General features: G+C 41.6%; 2 protein-coding genes across 2 annotated transcripts in view; both read right to left on the bottom strand.

Moving 5' to 3' along the window:
• Positions 1 to 19,950, bottom strand: part of LOC307154713 (uncharacterized protein) — a gene marked incomplete at its 3' end in the record, with an annotated part of 118,403 nt that overhangs the window by 75,163 nt on the left and 23,290 nt on the right. The window lies entirely within an intron of this gene.
• On the bottom strand, positions 229 to 18,291 carry LOC307154714 (deoxynucleoside triphosphate triphosphohydrolase SAMHD1-like; the record flags this gene model as incomplete). Its single annotated transcript, XM_079864800.1, has 13 exons — positions 229 to 399; positions 1,370 to 1,426; positions 2,009 to 2,097; positions 2,395 to 2,480; positions 2,649 to 2,740; positions 3,312 to 3,420; positions 14,626 to 14,726; positions 14,811 to 14,954; positions 15,291 to 15,304; positions 17,210 to 17,266; positions 17,697 to 17,812; positions 17,971 to 18,131; positions 18,283 to 18,291. 13 exons carry the CDS (start codon positions 18,289 to 18,291, stop codon positions 229 to 231), a joined length of 1,206 nt encoding a protein of 401 aa, XP_079720926.1.

Here is a 19,950-nt window from a genome sequence, read left to right as displayed (position 1 = left end):
GCGCTGTTCTTTGATTCAAGTAACTTTTTTGACATTTGGGTATAGAGTTTTTTTAATTCTACAATATATGGTGTAAAAGCGTCTGAGTGCTGCCCTCTTCAGGTTGAACGGTGGCTACTGCAGTTGAATTTTCCTATTGGATGTTTGCGGTACTGCATGACGTAAGCGGTACTACGTGACGCAAGCAGGTTCCAGCTCACCACGCCCCTGGTACGAGCTAGCGTAGATTTATCTGTATTTAGTACAGTGGGCAGGAGGGTACGTAGGTGTAGTGTTGCTGGTTGCAACAGCACTGCTGGACGGCATAGCTTTCCAGTAGACTTGGAAATTAGGCGCTAGTGGTTGCATGCACTTGGCCTGGAAGACCGTGAGTTCACGCCTAGAGCTCAAGTGTGCAACCTGCATTTTACACGGGATTGCTTCTCCAACGCAATAGAGGTGGAAATGGGCTTCTCCACACAGCTCGAGCAGAAAAGTGACGCAGTGCCAAACGCTGCTCTCCTGCATGGACTCCCCCACCACAGCGGCGTCTTGATGTGAGTGATCATATATATAATCACAATTTATGGTTAGGCTAAAGTTAATCCTCTGGGGTCGACAAACGCGCCGGCGCATTTTGCTGGATTTTTTCACATAAATATGAATATGCCTACAGAGAGCGCATGCCGCACGCTATTGACATCAACTCGATAAAACTCATCAGATGCACATACTTTACGTCGTCTTGCGACCCTGTGAGTCACTCTCCATTTTAGAGTCTGACAGCAGGTCTCAGGTGCACGCCCCCCCACTCAGCCCCACCCTCGGTTCATCCCCTCTATCTCCGCTGGGCTTTGCCCACTTTTCCAGCATTTTTCAAATATTGCCAGTGGGTGGAGTCAGGCTCTGACCAGGGGTTTAGCTACCCTTTAAAGGTTAGTGATCGATTGAGCTTCGGTTGTCGGTCAGGAAAATAATCTAAATTAACAAAATGCTCTCATTACAAATCTCCAGTAGATTTACTATACTGAACACAAGTTCACGCTAGGTCAAAAACTGATCTCGCATGTTGACTCGGGAATAGTCTGAGTATGGTACAATTTTAATAATATTGTTTTTAATTCAGCAATCTTTTGAGGCTGGTTATTTGTAAACTATGGTATCGATTTAATATTGATACTGAATTATTAGAATCTGGCAAACCAAACATAAAATTGTGGTATTGAGCCAACCCTATAATGATAATGATAATAGATACAATTAAATGCTTTTTGTGTACAAGTGGGTTTGGAAAAAGCTTATAAAACCAATCTTGAGAAATTCATAACGATGACATCATAATTATCTCATTAACTATCTCAAGTGTTTGTGAGAAACAAAAAATGAGTACCTTATACACTTCAATCTTGTCATCAGACCTGTCCTCCAAGCTGGTCTCCAGTATTCTCTAAAGGATTTTGAAAGAAAAATCATCAGTCACTTAAAATGAAATGGTAAAATAAAATAGAAGATAGAAATAAAATAAACTTTTAACTATTCTATCTTCAACAACATATGCAGTGACTTTTATCTTAACGATAAAACACTGATATGATGATGATAAAACTGACACTACATGTGCAACACATAAAGTGACACATAACCATATACAGAAAACATATAAATTATGAGCAGCCCTGCATTAGAACTATATGATTTTTGCCAGGTCTAAAGCCAGCTCCCATTGTTGCTCTGGCAGCCCTGAGTAGAAAGGTCAGACAAGTAATAATTCCATTAAGAGGTTATTTCCCAGTTCTGTTTCCTTGTCTCCTTTGATCCCTGTGTCTTCTTATCAATAAAATCAGGAAATGCTAAAAATCCTGCTAATAAACCTTTTGGGACAGGGCTTTAGAAGTATCGCAATACAAACACTTTAATTCACTTTGTATTCTATTAAGAAGATCTCTGCCAATCAAATCATTGTAAAGATGAATGTAAATACATTCAGATTAAAAAAAGTGTTATATTGGATTTTGTAACAGAAAGCAACCTCTAATTTATCCTCATTCAATCTGGCCTCTCCAACACACTTTTTCAGACGTGTGTTTGGCTTGTTCAAGATCTGATCAATTATGTGATCTAAAGGATAAGTGGAAAAGTAATGGGTCAGTAGAATATTGGTATAGCATAGCAAGACCATTTACGTATGCAGATCATGTGCTTACTGTAATATATAATATCAACCAATACAATTCTGACTAATTTCAAAAGCTCCATTCAGCTGTTTTCCTATTACATGGTTGACAACTGCTTCAGATTGATCAGTTACATGTTTGACATAAGTGGTTTTGGTTGAAAAATGGATTTATAGGTTTTTTCATTGTTACTTTTAGAGAAGAAATATTTCTCTCAATTTCATTTGATGCCTTATCTGACCTGTGAGTTCTGTATACTCCAGCATGTCATCTATGGCATTGGAGATCTTCAGCGTGCCATCAGCTAGTACAAATGCATCCCTGATCCTAATGTAACGAAAGAAACAAACATACATCTGTGAACAAGTGTCAAATCTGCGGAAATATCACAATGTGTGTGAAAAAGGCATATTTATTTGTTTAATTTTTCTGCTTGCACACACACACACACACACACACACACACACACACACACACACACACACACACACTTACTTGATATCGATGATGTAGCCGATCTTGTGCTGAAGGGCCTGACGGTGAAGAGTGTATCGTGTGTGAAACATGCCATAAATGTTCTCTGCCACCTGAGAGAGATGAACAGATGAAACAAAGATGAACAGACTAGAACACAAGTGTATATTATAACATAGTGAAAGGTATAGTCAAAATTACAACAACAAAACAAATTTGCAAGGTTAATGCTCATTAATTGGAATGAGTGTTTTGACATACAATACTTTGTCCTCAACAGTGTATAAATAGCCCAGTAAATTTGGTTAAAAATAATAATTATTATTATTATAAAAATCAGGAATTCTTTATTTGCATTGCCAGTTGATATTTCCAGTGTATCAAATATTGTACTGATCTGGATTGTCTATCTGATTGGACTGTTTGTTTGGATTTTGGACCTTTGATTCACGCTAAATTTTAGTTTCTCTTTGACATTTCTTGCTTCTCTTTAGAGGCTGGCATGTTATGGGAGCTCATTGCACATACTTTACATAAGATACAGTTTTCACAATGCAAAGTCTAGCCAAGTTTCTTAGAACTGGCCAGTTGTAAGTAAAAGTTGTGAGTCTCTTGGTGAAGAACCAGAACACAAAAGCATACACACTATGATGGATGTAAATGAAAAGGTGAATTAGCAGGTACCTTGTCTCTGAAGCAGATGTGTTTCCTCCCGTTCATATCACACACTCGTGCAGATTTCAGCAGACGCTCATAGTCAAAGCCATTAGGAATGCCAAGATAATGACAGTCACTGCATATAAAATAAGAGAGGAAATTACAACACAGCAAAATCCCTGATATTAAATGAACACTGCTCGGTGTCAAATGAGAGTTAGAAACTAACACTGAAGCAATGTTGGAGTTAATTAAATAATTAAGTGATTAATTATGTGATAATTGGGTATTGGTGATGAACACCTTTTATTAAAAAGCAGAATCATTGAAGGAAAGAGAAACACAAGAATGAAAACTGACTTCAGCCACAGTCTTAGGGTACGTTTACATGACAACGATATGCTTAAAACTGAGATGTTTTTCCTTTGAGTTTTCCGTGTACAGACAACACCATTGTCAAAACGATCCCCATTTACACGGATCTGCTGTAGATTTGTAAACGCTGTATTCTGCTGCCAGGCCATTAGATGGCGGTGGAACACTATAGATTGAACACATACCGGTAATACACGTGCATGACGTCATTGTCTTCAGAGGTTCATGTTTTTGTTGTTTACATGGAAACGTTTCGGTTACTAACGTAACCTCTGTTCTCTCTAGAAGAGGGAACGAGTATTGCGTAGTTGCTACGCTACGGGAAAGCCTTTCTTTCTCGAGATACTGAAGCCAAAAATTATCCTTAATTTTTATAATCTTGTCAACGCAGTGCGGCAGCCTGCAGACCTAGGGCAGGCTTACTAGCGTGCCCATTGGCTGCCCTGCGGCAACTGCAGCAGCCTACCGCTGAGCCCTTGGCGTGACGTCACGACCAATGAGCGCGCTTGGCGCGCTTAATGCGTCACAGCCCGCGAAAAGGGGTGTGGCTTAGCGTATAAAAGCGGGGCTCGGAGGCTGCTTCTCTGGTTTCTGTCGCATGAAGCGAATGAGCTCGTGGCGCGAGCACGGCGGGCTACGCAATACTCGTTCCCTCTTCTAGAGAGAACAGAGGTTACGTTAGTAACCGAAACGTTCTCTTACGAGAGGTTCTCTCGTATTGCGTAGTTACTACGCTACGGGAACACCCTTGTCAACGCCGTGCGCGCCCAGCATCCACTGAATGAGTCCCAGGGAGAGCCCGGGGAACGTGATAGCAGAGAGCCGGGCGGCCCACAGAGGGCTAGCGCCGTACATAAGTACACACTAGGGGGTTAGGAGCGGCACGGCCGGTCCGAACTGACAATTCCCTGTATAGTGCAGCTCAACCAGTAGAGCTAAATCACACAACGTAGCCCGCGCACAGATAGTGGGCTGGCATACGCGAGACTTAGACTGATAACACTTTCGCCTGCAAGGCGGGAACATCCAGGTTGTAAAACCTAACAAATGTGGAGGGGGAGGCCCAGCCTGCCGCTGCACAAATGTCATGAATGGGAATCCCGCTGGACCACGCCCACGACGAGGCCATGCCTCTGGTGGAGTGAGCTTGAATGCCCAATGGGCACTGCAGGTCTTTAGACGCATAAGCAGCAGCAATAGCGTCCACTATCCATCTGGACAGGCTGTGTTTCGAGGCGGCGAGACCCTTGGTGCGCCCGCCAAACGAAACAAAGAGCTGTTCCACCACTCGTTTGACTGAAGACAGTGCTATCAGAAAAACGGTTTTGAGCGTGAGGTATTTCATATCCACAGTTTCCAAGGGTTCGAAGGGATGCGCTTTCAGGGCCTCCAAGACCAGTGAAAGATCCCACATAGGAACCGAGGGGGGTCGCGGGGGGTTCATCCTCCTGGCTCCTCTAAGGAAGCGGATGACGAACTCGTTCCTTCCTAATGCGCGGCCCAGCTCTGAAACAGAGAGCGCTGAAATGGCCGTGACATAGACTTTGAGCGTGGAGGGGGACCTGCCCGCGTCCAGTAACTCTTGAAGGAAACACAGTACTCGCGATACCCCACATGTCTGTGGATCGAGCCCCTTAGCAGTGCACCATCTGTTAAACACTGACCATTTCGACATGTAGAGCCGCCTCGTAGAGGGGGCTCTAGATTGTATGATCGTGTTCATGACCCCGTCTGGCAGATCAGCGTGTAATCGTTGAGGCTCCACGCATGCAGAGACAGCGCTCTGGATGGGGATGCCATATCGAGCCACGGGCTTGAGAGAGAAGGTCTCTCTTCACCGGTATCGGCCAGGGGGCTGAGTCTGCCAGCTGTATTAGATCCGGGAACCAAGCTTGGTTCTCCCAGTATGGGGCTAAGAGGAGCACTGTGTGGCGCGCTTCCCTGATTCTCTTGATGACCTGAGGCAGCAGAGAGACCGGGGGAAAAGCATACAGCGGGCCGCTGGGCCAGGTCTGGGCCAGCGCGTCCTCGTTCTTCGAGAAGAACTCTGGGCAATGAGCGTTGTCTTTTGACGCAAAAAGGTCGACTTTCGCTTTGCCGAAACGGCGCCACAGTGACTGGACTGTTTGGGGGTGTAGAGACCACTCCCCAGGGGGAACGTTGTCCCTGGACAGTCTGTCGGGGCCCTCGTTCAGGTGGCCAGGCACATGCGCGGCTCTCAGCGAGCGCAGAGAGTGCTGAGCCCACACGAGGAGGCGTTCCGCCAGGGTGCAGAGCGTCTTTGATCTGACACCGCCCTGGCGATTCACATAGGCCACTACCGATGTATTGTCCGTGCGGACTAGAACATGGTGACCGTGGAGGAATGGGAGGAAGTGTTTGAGCGCTTTCTCGACCGCGAGCATCTCTAGACAGTTTATGTGTAGGAGATTCTCCTGGTCTGACCAGCGGCCATAGACCGGTCTGCCTTCGAAGAGCGCTCCCCAACCTAGGTTGGAAGCGTCTGTCGAGACAACTTTCCGGTGTGAAATCACTCCCATAGTCACTCCTGTGTGATACCATTCGGCTGCCAGCCAGGGCTGCAGGGCTAAAATGCAGCTCTGATTCACTCTGACTCGCAAGCCGCCGGCCGCCCAGGCTCGGTGGGGCACGCGCGCTTTCAGCCAGCGTTGAAGCGGGCGCATGCGCAGTAAGCCCAGCTGGAGCGCTGCTGCAGCTGAGGCAATATGCCCCAGGATACGCTGGAATGTCCTCAGCGGAACCCGGCTGCCTATTTGGAGGGATGCGGCGAGGAGGCGGATGCGGCGCGCACGCTGCTCCGACAGTCTGGCCGTCATAGCCACCGAGTCCAGTTCTATTCCAAGAAGGAAATTGACTGACGGGGCGATAGCGAGCTCTTGGTCCAGTGACCGAGAGACCCAGATCCTCCAGATGGCTGAGAAGCGCTGTTCTGTGAGACACAAGTTCCGTCTCTGACAGCACTAGAATAAGCCAATCGTCCAGATAATTCAGTATTCGCATTCCCTGTTTTCTCAGGGGAGCGAGAGCCGTGTCCATGCATTTCGTAATGTACGGGGTGCCAAAGACAGGCCGAAGGGCAGGATTGTGTACTGATATACTCGACCATTGAAGGCGAATCTCAAGAATGGCCTGTGACGGGGAGTTATCTGGATCTGAAAATATGCGTCTTTTAGATCGAGAGAGATAAACCAGTCTCCTGGGCGAATCTGCGCGAGGATTTTTCTGGTTGTGATCATTTTGAACGGCCGTCTCATGAGGGCTTTGTTCAGATGTCTCAGATCTAAAATAGGTCTTAACGCTCCGTCCTTCTTGGGTACGAGGAAGTAGCGGCTGTAAAAGCTCGACTCGCTCAGAGAAGGATGAACCTGTTCTATAGCCCTTTTGCGCAGCAGCTTCGCTATTTCGGCTTGAAGCAGGTGCGCAGCTTCTGAACTCACTTTCGTCTCCGTCTGTGCTAGAAAGCGCGGAGGGCGACGAGCGAATTGAAGCGAATAGCCGTGTTTTATAGTACTCAGCACCCATTCTGACGCGCCCTGAATAGCTTCCCATGCTTCCGCATGCATAGCTAGGGGTCGAATGGTCTCTGGGTTCAGATCGCCGCGCTGCGCGGGATTGGGGAACCTGTATCAGAGAGGATGGAGCGGCGTGCGCGCCGCTGGTGCTCGAACACGGGGGCTGGTAAACAGTATTGGCCGGCTGTACAGCGTTCGGTAGCTCGGTCCCAGAGGATGGAGCGCGATTTGCTGACAAACACCCCTGGCGCGAAGCGGCGTGGGGATTGTAATGTCTAAAAGTGAGTGCGCGTGCACGTGAGCGGGCGCAGAGTTTACACTTATGACACGGCCAGTGTTTGGGAGCTTAGAGGGTGTGCGACCCGAGGTAACTGAATGGCAGAGCGAGCAGCGGGTAGGTGTGAGCACAAAGTTGTGGGCACATTTACTACACTTAGTACTCGAGCGGCTTGTGTCCGCTTTATGAGAGAGCGCTCTATGCGCGTTACCATGGGGACCATGTTTGTGTGAAGCAGTGAGCACATGGGAGTGGGCACATTTTCTACACTTATGACACCTTCGGCCAGAGCCGGAATGTTTGTGAGCTTTAGAGGATCTGCAACCCGGGGTAACTGTGTGATAGAGCGGGCAGCAGCTAGGTGTGAGCACAGAGTTGTGGGCACATTTACTACACTTAGTACTCAAGCGGCATGTGTCCGCTTTATGAGAGTGCGCTCTGTGAGCGTTACCGGGGAGACCGTGTTTTGTGTGTAGCAGTGAGCACATGGGAGTGGGCACATTTTCTACACTTGTAACACCATCGGCGTTATAGAGCAAATGCTTTGATGGCTCATATGTTTAGACGCACATAAATACTCAAGCACCATCCTGTGAGATGCGGGTTCGCTTTCTGTATGTAAGAAAGCTGGCCGCGAGCTCGGAGAAGCCAGCAGAAAAAATATTTTTCTGCCGCCAGAGCCGGATTTGAACACGGGTCTCCAGTGCAGAAGCATAATATTCTGCCACTGAGCCACAGGGGCACACATGAGCTTCCAGTTGGTGCGAGCATATGACCGAGCGTCGTGTTTCGGCGTTTGTTTGCAGGCGCGCGTGTATTAAAACAGGCCCGTTTACTGCAGCATTAGTATTTCCAGCCGCCTGAACTTAGAGGGGACTGAGAAATATGTATCCCGTGAGATGCGGGTTTGCTTTCTGTATGTAAGAAAGCTGGCCGCGAGCTCGGAGAAGCAAGCAGAAAAATTTTTTTCTGCTGCCAGAGCCGGATTCGAACACGGGTCTCTGGTGCGGAAGCCTAATGTTCTGCCACTGAGCCACAGGGGCACACATGAGCTTCCGGTCAGTGCGAGCATATGACCGAGCGTCGTGTTTCGTTTCGGCGTTTGTTTGCAGGCGCGCGTGTATTAAAACAGGCCCGTTTACTGCAGTATTAGTATTTCTAGCCGCCTGAACTTAGAGGGGACTGAGAAATATGTATCCCGTGAGATGCGGGTTTGCTTTCTGTATGTAAGAAAGCTGGCCGCGAGCTCGGAGAAGCAGGCAGAAAAAAAAAAAAGTTTTTCTGCTGCCAGAGCCGGATTCGAACACGGGTCTCTGGTGCGGAAGCCTAATGTTCTGCCACTGAGCCACAGGGGCACACATGAGCTTCCAGTCAGTGCGAGCATATGACCGAGCGTTTGTTTGCAGGCGCGCGTGTATTAAAACAGGCTCGTTTACTGCAGTATTAGTATTTCCAGCCGCCTGAACTTAGAGGGGACTGAGAAATATGCGAGGATTGGAGGAAGTCCGGCCTAAGCGGGACGAAAACACTCTCTCTTCCTCCTTTCGCCGGTGCTCGTGACGTCCGCTCTGATATCCCTTGAGAACGGCGCAGTTGCGCGGCTCGAACAAAGGGAGAGAGAGCGGGAAGATGTCATTATGTGCTGTGACATCGTTTGTTTGCAGGCGTGCGTGTATAACAACAGGCTCGTTTACTGCAATATAGATATTTCTAGTCGCCTGAGCTAGGAGGGGACTGAGAAATGTGTGAGAAACGGAGGTGGCCGGAGAGTGACGCGCGCGACCGAGACGCGGGGTAGCTTTCTTATAACGTAAAGGAAGCCAGCCCGTGACCGTCTACTTCTGACATCCCTTGTGAGCGGCGCCTTGCGCGGCTCGAACAGAGGGGGAGAGGGCGTGCGTCATCCGGGGGGGGGTAGCTTCCTTGTAACGTAAAGGAAGCTATAGCCCGTGACCGTCCGTTCTGACATCCCTTGTGAGCGGCGCCGTTTGCGCGGCTTGACAGAGGGGAGTAACCAGCTGGTCTGCTTCATCCCCTGAGGCGACGGCAGTGCGGGCAGAGGCCGGCCGCTGCGCGTCGGTGAAGGGCGGGGGAGAAGGAGAGAGCGAGGCTCGCGGGAGGGGCTCCGGCGAGCGCTCAGCTATAACCGGCTCGGGAGGCCTTTGAGAGCGGCGTTTTTTTCTTACGCGGCCCGGAAGAGGCAGCCGGAGAAGGTGGAGGATCGTGAAACATGGCGAGTCGAGCCCGCAGGGTCGACATCGGCAAGTCCTCACACTGTTCGCAGCCGCCCGTGAAGGGCGCGGGCTGCGTGGTCGAAACCCAGGCAGAGAGCGCAGATCACGTGGCGGTCTCCGTCGCTGAGCGCGGCTCTGCATGAGCCACAGGATGAGCGAGGCATTTGCAACAACGCCTCGCGCTCTTTTAGATGCAAAGTGTGTCGCGGGGCGAACACACAAACACATACAACACAGAGCAGTAAAAGGATATATTCGCCGGATAGCGAAGCAGGCAGGGAAAGCTGAAGGCGGCGAAGGCGGCCGGCGTCCTCAGGCTGAGATCCTCGGCGTGCTGGTCGCTTGATTCGACGGCGGCTTCCTCAGAGAGCAGCGATGCGTAGAGCTTCGCTGAAAAGACAGAAATCAGAGAAGCAGCCTCCGAGCCCCGCTTTTATACGCTAAGCCACACCCCTTTTCGCGGGCTGTGACGCATTAAGCGCGCCAAGCGCGCTCATTGGTCGTGACGTCACGCCAAGGGCTCAGCGGTAGGCTGCTGCAGTTGCCGCAGGGCAGCCAATGGGCACGCTAGTAAGCCTGCCCTAGGTCTGCAGGCTGCCGCACTGCGTTGACAAGATTATAAAAATTAAGGATAATTTTTGGCTTCAGTATCTCGAGAAAGAAAGGCTTTCCCGTAGCGTAGTAACTACGCAATACGAGAGAACCTCTCGTAAGAGAACTTGCACTCTGAAACCCGTTTTCAAAACTTTGTGTTTTCAAGCACCCAAAAAGTTGTTTTTGTGTTAACGAATGGCCAAAACAAATGAAAAGTTTTACGTTTTTAGTTAAAAATGGCGTCGTGTAAACAGCCCCTTAGATGGAATGTTATGTTTATTGTGAAGTTACCATTATGATGATCTGTGTGTTGCTGTCGTTGGGCTCATGACCTTTTAATATTACATTATGAAAAAAAAATGTGTAATTTAATTTTTATTTTATTTTATTTTTTTGTAAAAACACTATGGAAAAATAACTGTTAATAGGTTAACAGTAAGTTTCTGTACTATATATAGGGAACTGGAAATTTATAAGAAACTATAAGATCTAACTGGAAATTTCATGTAATTTTACAGTTTTTAAAAGTATAAAATAAAATAAAAAATCTACTTAGAATTTACAGTGTAAACTGACATTCCCATAATTCCCTGCATGACACTTCACATTGTAAGTTTATATATATATATATATATATAAAATTTTATTTCTTAATAGTTTTTGTTATCAGTTATGTGCATTTGAGTTTTATGTTACATATATTGTTTAATGAATATGTATTGCATTATTCAAGAACTTCCTGGCTTCCTCATTTACCACCTGCATTATTATGGTGGTTGTCAGTGTATGGTAAAGGTACAACACAGATATTAGTAGTAATGTGCCTTGTTGGATTTACTGGTTTAAACAGCATTTTTATAAATTGCAGTTTTACACTGTAAAGTTTACAAGTTGTTCTGTAAATATGTTTATATTTTACTGTATTTTTTACAGAAATTTTCTGGTAACCACAGCTGCCAGGATTTTTTTGTTAAATAATGGATTTTTTTTATATATATATAGTATTTCTCTGGCTGCTGTAACTGAGTTCTAAACAGATTTGCAATATTTAACCCTTTATCAACAGCATGTTGTAATATTAATACATGTAAATTCTACATTGACACCACTGTAAAGCTACAGCGAGAGTTTCAACAGCAACTAGTTATTTTGAAGGATTTTTCAACATTCACAAAAGGAAGTCTAAAACTACAGCATCAAATAGACTCAAACAGACATCAAGAATCAGCATATGAATATCAACAATAGTGACAATCAAAAAAAAAAAAAAAAAGACAAACTCTGAATATCACAAAACAGGCTACAAAAAAAGTCACAACAAAAACAAAAGGCAAAAGTGTGTGTGTGTGTGTGTGTGTGTGAGTGTGTGTGAGAGAGAGAGAGAGAGAGAGAGAGAGAGAGAGAGAGAGAGAGAGAGAGAGAGAGAGAGAGAGAGAGAGAGACAGAATTATGTGGGAGCTCAAATTGTTAGAACCAGAGGGCCACTATAATCAACAATATAAAATACCACTCCACTCTAATTTAATCAAAGATTACTCTCTAGTCTAGATTACATTAATTGAAACAGCCTTTTTGCCATAACGAATGTGCTTTATAAACTCAGTTAAAGCAGGCAAAATAAAACTCCAAAAAGTAAAGAGCCCAAATAAGCAAACGCTGATCATCATAATGGTGACTTCAAATCAAACTATTATTTTCAATAAAAGCAGCAGCAGTTGTAGGCAGGTATATTGATCATGAAATCAGAATTTTCCTGTTTTCTTTCTTTCATTCATTCATTCATTCATTCATTCATTCACTTGTTTAAGTTAATTAATGTGTAAAAAAAAAAAAAAAAAAACACTCAATAGGCGGCCCCAAGCAGCCGCTTAGTTCGCTTATGCCTCGGCCCGGCCCTGAGTTCAGCCACAGACTTTTTCATCCCATGAGGATGTTTATTTTGAATGGGAAGTGTTGAAGAAGTTTTATAACTTAAGTGGTAAAACTTTACAATAAAGTTTCATTTGTTAACATTAGTTAATGCATTAATTAAGATGGACTATTAATGACCAATACAGTATTCATTTGTACTAATATACAGTCGTTCATTGTTCTTATTAGTTCACAGTGCATTATAATGTTAACAACTTTTTATTATAATAATTTATTGGTAAAATGTCAATAATTACTCACCTTCATGTCGTTTCAAAACTGCACAGCAAAAACTCCAGTGTTAAATGAACTCTCCTGGGAGTGTATATGGTTTTATATATATATATATATATAAAGCTATATATATATTAGAGGTGGGCATAGATTAATTTTTTTTAATCTAGATTAATCTAGATTAATTTAGAAATTAATCTAGATTAATCTAGATTAAAATGGCTCATTTGAATTCTGCCGAAGGCATTCAGAATATGTGTGCTTCCCAAATAATGACTATAAAAGTAAGTCTTTGAGAACGGGTTTCTCAAGCCAGGTGGCGCATTAGACCAGGGGCTCATCTCCTGTTTCCACAATGCATCACAAACTGCTTGAGAAAGCTGTTCTACTCATAGACTGTAAAAGGTTACTCCTGTATTGTTACCGTCCGTAGGCAACATTAGGTAGGCCTATGTTATTATCAACTACTATAGGCTATCAATTAGGGATGGGCGATATGGCCTAAAATCTATATTGTGATATACATTGCAGCCTCTTGCGATAACGATATACAGTATATTATAATAAAACCATTTCAGAACAGGTTACACAGATCCTGCTAAACAACTGCTAAATGTATTTTTTTTAAAGGGTATGTAGTTTTGAGAACATATATTGTGCAAAACTGTAAGTATACAACATAATTTTGCAGATAAATAAAATTTAAGTACACTAGCTGCAGAGACTTAAGTAGGTCTAATGTTTATTATAGCTTTGAGCTTATGAAACCCCAAATTTAAAGTTATAATATTGTCTAACTGATGTCTTTTCAGTTAAAAAGAAACACAACAACAATTCTTAAAGATCTTAAAAGATTCTTAAAATCGGGCGTAGACAGAGATTATGTGTTACGTAGCACATAATCTCTGTCTACGCCCGATTTTAAGAATTGTAGTAGTGTACACCACTAAGATATATTGGAATGAGAATAATACGCGCGCGCTGGTATTCAGTGATATCATGTTTCGTTTTGAATTTGAGGTGGTAGAACGGATTAGTCGTGTGTAAACTTACCGAACCGTTACCCCACACACTCGGATAGTTTGCTGCTGTTTTGTCGGCCGAACCAAGTCCAAATAATGGATGTTGCAGCTTTCACTTTCAGCCGTGTTTACTTAAGATGACGACGAATATGCGTTGCAGCCGGGTTTACCTCGCGGCCGCGGGTAGATTGCGTCATCATAGCTTGTGTAGTAGAGCCATCTCCCAACCCAACTTGGGGAATAGATTAACGGCGATATTTTTTTTATCGCGCGATAAGAGTCTCGCGTTAACGCAGCGCGTTAACGCAGCGCGTTAACGCCGATAACGGCCCACCACTAATATATATATATATATATCATAGTTTTATGATATATATTTTATTTATAGGTCAAATTATGATTATGGCAAAACATAACCAACACCACCTGTTCACCTTTTCTCTTTGTTCATCTGAGAGTTATAACTCAGATACAACAGCCAAACAAATTCTAAAGTTAATGATTTAAGGGTCAAGAGCCCAACTAAAGCAAACACTGATCACCATAACAGTGTCTTGAAAAATTTGATTTTCTCCTTTGGTGATTCTGCTTGTTAACATCAGGTGTCTTTACTGGTCAATCATCACACAATTAATCACTTAATTATCTCATTAACTTTAACACACTTGAGTGTTAATTTAACACTCATATTTTAACAATTTAACACTCTTGAGTGTGGAGCCAAATAAACTCCCAGGAGAGGTCATTTAACACTGGAGTTTTTGCTGTGTGTAAGACCTTCTTTTATCTTCAGAACACAAATAAATATATTTTTAATGAAATCTGGGAGATTTCTCTCCCTCCATTGACAGTACAACTACCCCATTTACTCTTCAAAAAGTGCTTCAAAGTGGTACAGTAGTTGTGTAGAATTGCCCCGCATCAAAAACTTTAGCTTGACATACCATCACTCAAACCAATCAATTACTTTTAACTTGGGCTTTCTGAGTAACCAATGTGAATATTACAGATTACTAGATTTTTTACAAATAAGTTAATGCATTAAGAAAAGTTAATTAAAAGGGGTTAGTTGGAACAACTGTTGGATTTATTTTGTTGGAGCGTACTTTGTCTCTAGCTGTTTAATAGCTGTTCAAACCATTTAAACAAAATACAACTTACCGAGCCAGATAGTCCCATTTATCCACGTCAACGCCGTTGAGTTTATTCGCCACAATCTCATACAGGAAAGACTTGTCTTCAGTCCTCCCTGTCATTGGCCACTGCAAGATGAAATATACCTTGATCAACTTAAATACTGTATTCTGATTAAAACTGGCTGAAAAAGCACACTAAACACATTTTACCGGAGTTAAATTTTTGCATCCCTTAATTGATTCCTCGATAAATTTGATGTCTTCATCTAGATTCAGTCCATAGTGTTTCATCTCTTTGTCCAGTCCATTCTTCTTTCTCATGCAGTGAAACATTTCAATAGAGGCGTTCTCGTGCTTCAGAAGATGAACATAAATACACATCAAAGTACAATTAAAGTGTACATAAACTACATAACCTCAGAAGTCTTTATTCTAATGTTCTTTTTCTTACAAGAGTATCTTAATGAACCAAGCAGGGACAATAATAGCTTAATAATTATTTAAAAACAAATTTGCAAATAATATAATAATGTTGTGTATAGTCAATCATAATATAGACACAGCCAGTTTTACTCATTAAGAGATTTATTCATGAGGGAATTATTTGATTTTACAGTAAACATGCTATGTAGCTCACAGACTGTGTATCAGCATATATTTATAGCTGTACAGGAGAGTTATAATGCTTACCTTCCAAGGGGAATCTGAGAAATGAAAAGAGATTTTAGGTATTATGTAAGGCAGGTTTAATAAAGTACTTACGTACACCAACTCATTTAGTGAAGATGGTTTGACTGTCTCTCTCTCTCTCACACACACACACACACACACACACACACACACACACACACACACACACACACACACACACACACACAGCTACAATGTTTAAATTATTTTTTAATTCTTGACAAAATAATTGTGATTTGTAAATAATGGATTATGTTATTACACAGCAAAAACTCCAGTGTTAAATTAACACTCCTGGGAGTGTATATGAGTCCACACTCAAAAGTGTAAAGTGTTAAAATATGAGTGTTAAATGAACACTCAAGAGTGTTAAAGTTAATGAGATAATTAAGTGATTCATTTAGTGATGATTGATCATTATTGAAGACACCTGATGTTAACAAGCAGAATCACTGAAGGAGAAAATCACTAATTGTAAGTTACCATTAAGGTGATGGGTGTTTGCTTTAGTTGGGCTCTTGCCACTTATATGTTTACTTTAGATTTTGTTTGTCTGCTGTTATTGATTTATAACAGTCAAATGAACAAAGAGACAATGTGATCTGATGGTGTTGGTTATGTTTAGACATAATCATGTTGTGATCCGTAAAACAAAACTTATTGAGATGGCTTAACTTGTTAATTACAGCAGCTCTGTGATTCTACAGCATATGATTTTCAGTATTTTTTCATATAATCCAAAAATATTTCATAACCATTGTTCTGATCAAAAGACTTTCAAATTAATTTATTTAGAAACACAGACATCAATAATCAGCCTGTGAATCTCAACAATGGTGACAATAATAAAGCATGTTGCAGTGGCTGACACCAATCACAACTCATTAATGGCTCCCATCATGCATTGCGGTATGAATACATTATGATCTGAATTGTCTATGTAATTTACTTTTCCTAATTGAATATTCTGCTCGTCACCATTGTTGAGATGCATAGACTGAATCTTGACATCTGTGTGTGCCTAAAAGAAAGATTTTTTTTTTTTTTTTTTAAACAACTTTTAAGAAATCCTTTGTATTATATCTAAAATTCTGGATATTTATGCAGATTCACAGTTATGCTGTAATCAACAACATACATCTAAGTCAGAAATAAGGATCTTAATGAGTTCAGTGATCAATTTCAAATGATGATTGTCATAATATAACCAACACCATCAGATCACTTTTTTCTTTGTTCATCTGGCAGTTATAAGATACAACAGCCAAACAAAATCTAAAGTAAATGTATAAGGGTCAAGAGCCCGACTAAAGCAAACACCCATCACCATAACGGTGGCTTACAATTTGTGATTTTCTCCTTCAGTGATTCTGCTTGTTAACATCAGGTGTCTTCAATAATGATCAATCATTACTAAATTAATCACTTAATTAGCTCATTAACTTTAACACTCTTGAGTGTTAATTTAACACTCATATTTTAACACTTTACACTCTTGAGTGTGGACTCATATACACTCCCAGGAGTGTTAATTTAACACTGGAGTTTTTGCTGTGTATGACATAATGTGATGCGATTTTGAATTTCTAATGATGCTAATGTTTTATATGTATAATAAAAAAGTAATTTTAGCATATATAGTGTCATGATTCTGTATTTGCCTTGCATGCGGTTTAGCAGTAAAGGCTTTTATTTAAACATTCATTGGCTTTAACAAGTATTATTATAATTGTAATGCAGTAAAGCAACATCAAGGATGCAAGCTGCCGTTAGAAGAAGAAGAAGAAGAAGAAGAAGAAGAAGAAGAAGAAGAAGAAGAAGAAGAAGAAGAAGAAGAAGAAGAAGAAGAAGAAGAAGAAGAAGAATTATTTATTGCTTTTATACTGAAATGACTGAAGTGAAAAAACTCAGATACTCACTAGGCCGGACTTCAGGAATGAACATGCCATCAAACAAATGAGAAAACGGACCATGACCTGAAATGACAAAAAGGTAATGAGTTTTAAATCACTTTTCAATTGTACCTTTAATAATTTAATAATATATGTTTTCATATATTGACTAAGAGACTGAGAAATTATGCTTAGTTTTACTGTGTATTTGCGGTGTGTGAAAAACTTTAATGTTGGAAACTTTTCTCAAACAAATAAGAGAACAAATTGAAAAGACATAATGGTACTTTTTAAACCACTTTCTAGCTATAACTTCAGGGTGTCCATAGCACTTTACTGGCATGAAAATAGTTTCTCATTTTAATGTCAAATTTGCTTCATAATCTTCATGCATTATACATATTTTTTCTGTTTAAAACGACATATAAAGCAATATCAATGGAATACACACCTGTGTGTGCTTGATTTCTTCAAAGATTTTCAGAGTAAATATGCAAATGTTTGTGCTACTCACCCATGTCATGACACAGAGCCGCGATCTGAACACACAGGAAATCTTGTTTGGTAATGTTGAGTTCAGGCTGATTCTCATCAAGACTTCTGAGAAGACGTCCTGCTAAATACGCCACACTAACACACACACACACACACACACACACACACACACACACACACACACACACACACACACACACACACACACACACACACACACTAAAGTCACTCTGTTTCAAGGAAGAACAATGCAAAGGTTCAGACTCGAAAAAGAGTTCAACAAAAAAGATTACCCAATGGAGTGTTCGAAGCGAGTGTGAGTGGCTCCAGGGAACACCAGATATGTTCCTCCGAGTTGTTTGATGTGACGGAGTCTCTGAAACTGAGGAGTGTCGATGATCTTCACCAGCAGGGGGTGCAGCGCAATCTGACCATGAATGGGATCGTTGAAAATCTACAGGATAGGAAATATTATTATTTATTTGTTAGTTTGTTTATTTATTTATTTAAAAAAAAAAAAAAAAAACTGACCTAAAGAATATGGTCATTGGTCATAAGAAGAGAGCAAACACACATCCTCTTGGAATAAATATGCTAAATGTGACATTTATCATGGGCAAATATTATTTGTTGCACAAATGATCTTTATTTGCATTGGTCATATTGTACACTATAGTGTTAAAAATGAAAGATAGTATTATAGGCTATCAAATATGTGCATGTGTGATTGATTCAGCCCATATCAATGTCACTCCAGCCACACAGCAAAATCCACAGTGTTAAATTAACACTCCTCAGTGTTTATATGTGTCCACACTACAGGGTGTTAAAAATTAACACTGAACAGTGTTGAAGTTAATGAGATAATTAAGTTAACACTGAAGCAGTGTTGAAGTTAATGAGATAATTAAGTGATTAATTAAGTGATGATTGGCTATTAGTGGTGACACCTGATGTGAATAAGCAGAATCATTGACGGAAAGAGAAAAAACAATAACAGAAAAAAGAGAAACACAAGAACTACAACTGACTTCGAGTCATTACACATTGTTGCACTTATTATTACCAGTTTGACTTTATTTCTGTCAAACTGACTTTTATTACTTTATTTTCTTTTCTACATCGACAAAAGTTCTTGAGATTCAACAGAAGTTTAGACGCTAATGTTTTATGGAATTTTTCTTTTCAAGTTACCATTATGGTGGTCAGTGTTTGCTTTAGTTGGGCTCTTGACACTTTTCATTTTTCAATATTAGTTTTTCTCTGGTTGCTACAACTCTGTGTTTATAAAGCACATTTGTTACTGCAAGAGAAAACATGACCTGCTCACATCATGTTTTGATGATAAAAACATTATCATGTAGTGTCCTGATTCACTGATGTAATTCAGAGTTTAAATCTTTGACTATATGCTTGATGTCTTGTTTTAGTATTGGTGATTGTAGCTCTGAGATTCTACAGTTTGAGATCCAACAGCAATATGAAAAATTTTGAAAATACTTTGAGCAAAGAAGTTACTGTGTTTAAACACACAGACATCAAGAATCAGCATATGAATCTCAACAATGGTGACAATAAACAAACTAGTGACAAACAGATCAACTCTGAACATCACAAAACAAGCTACTAAAGTCAGAACAAAACAATAGCAAAATAAAAGCAAACAGAAAAAAACAATGAAAATTACAGGACAATTCAGCTGCATAATTTATTCATGCTGCAATGCATGATGTCAGCCATTGATGCATTCTGATTGGTGGCTCCCATCATGCATTGCAACATGAAGCATTTGTTTGATTGTCACCATTGTTGAGATTCATATGTAGATTATTGATGTCTGTGTGTGATTTTAAATCCTTCGGATCTTTAAAACATTGCTGGAAGTAACTACTGTAGTGAAAAAATTTATAAAACAATTGGATAAATCAGTTTATAATGCTGGGTGACATCATTGAATCAGGTCACTAGTAATTTCATCATAGAAACATAACCAGGGCTGTATTTCCAAAAGCATCTTAAGCCTTACTTGATTGAAGACCAACTGCAACAAATGGTCTATACAATCAAATTAGGCTTGCGATGTTTTCAGGAAACACAGCCAAAGTCACAGTTTCTCTTGCCACAACACATATGCTCTATAAGCACAGAGTTGGAGCAGCCAGAGAAATACTAATGTTACAAAGTAAAGAGTCAAGAGCCCAACTAAAGCAACCACTGACCACCATAATGGTGACATGAAATGAAGCATTCCATAAAACATTACCATCTAAACT

The sequence above is a fragment of the Squalius cephalus genome (genome assembly GCF_949319135.1).
Source record: "Squalius cephalus genome assembly, chromosome: 2".
In the NCBI taxonomy this organism is placed as follows: Eukaryota; Metazoa; Chordata; class Actinopteri; order Cypriniformes; family Leuciscidae; genus Squalius; species Squalius cephalus.
Note: the sequence above shows the minus strand (reverse complement) of the source record. Positions and strands in the feature narration are given on the sequence as shown.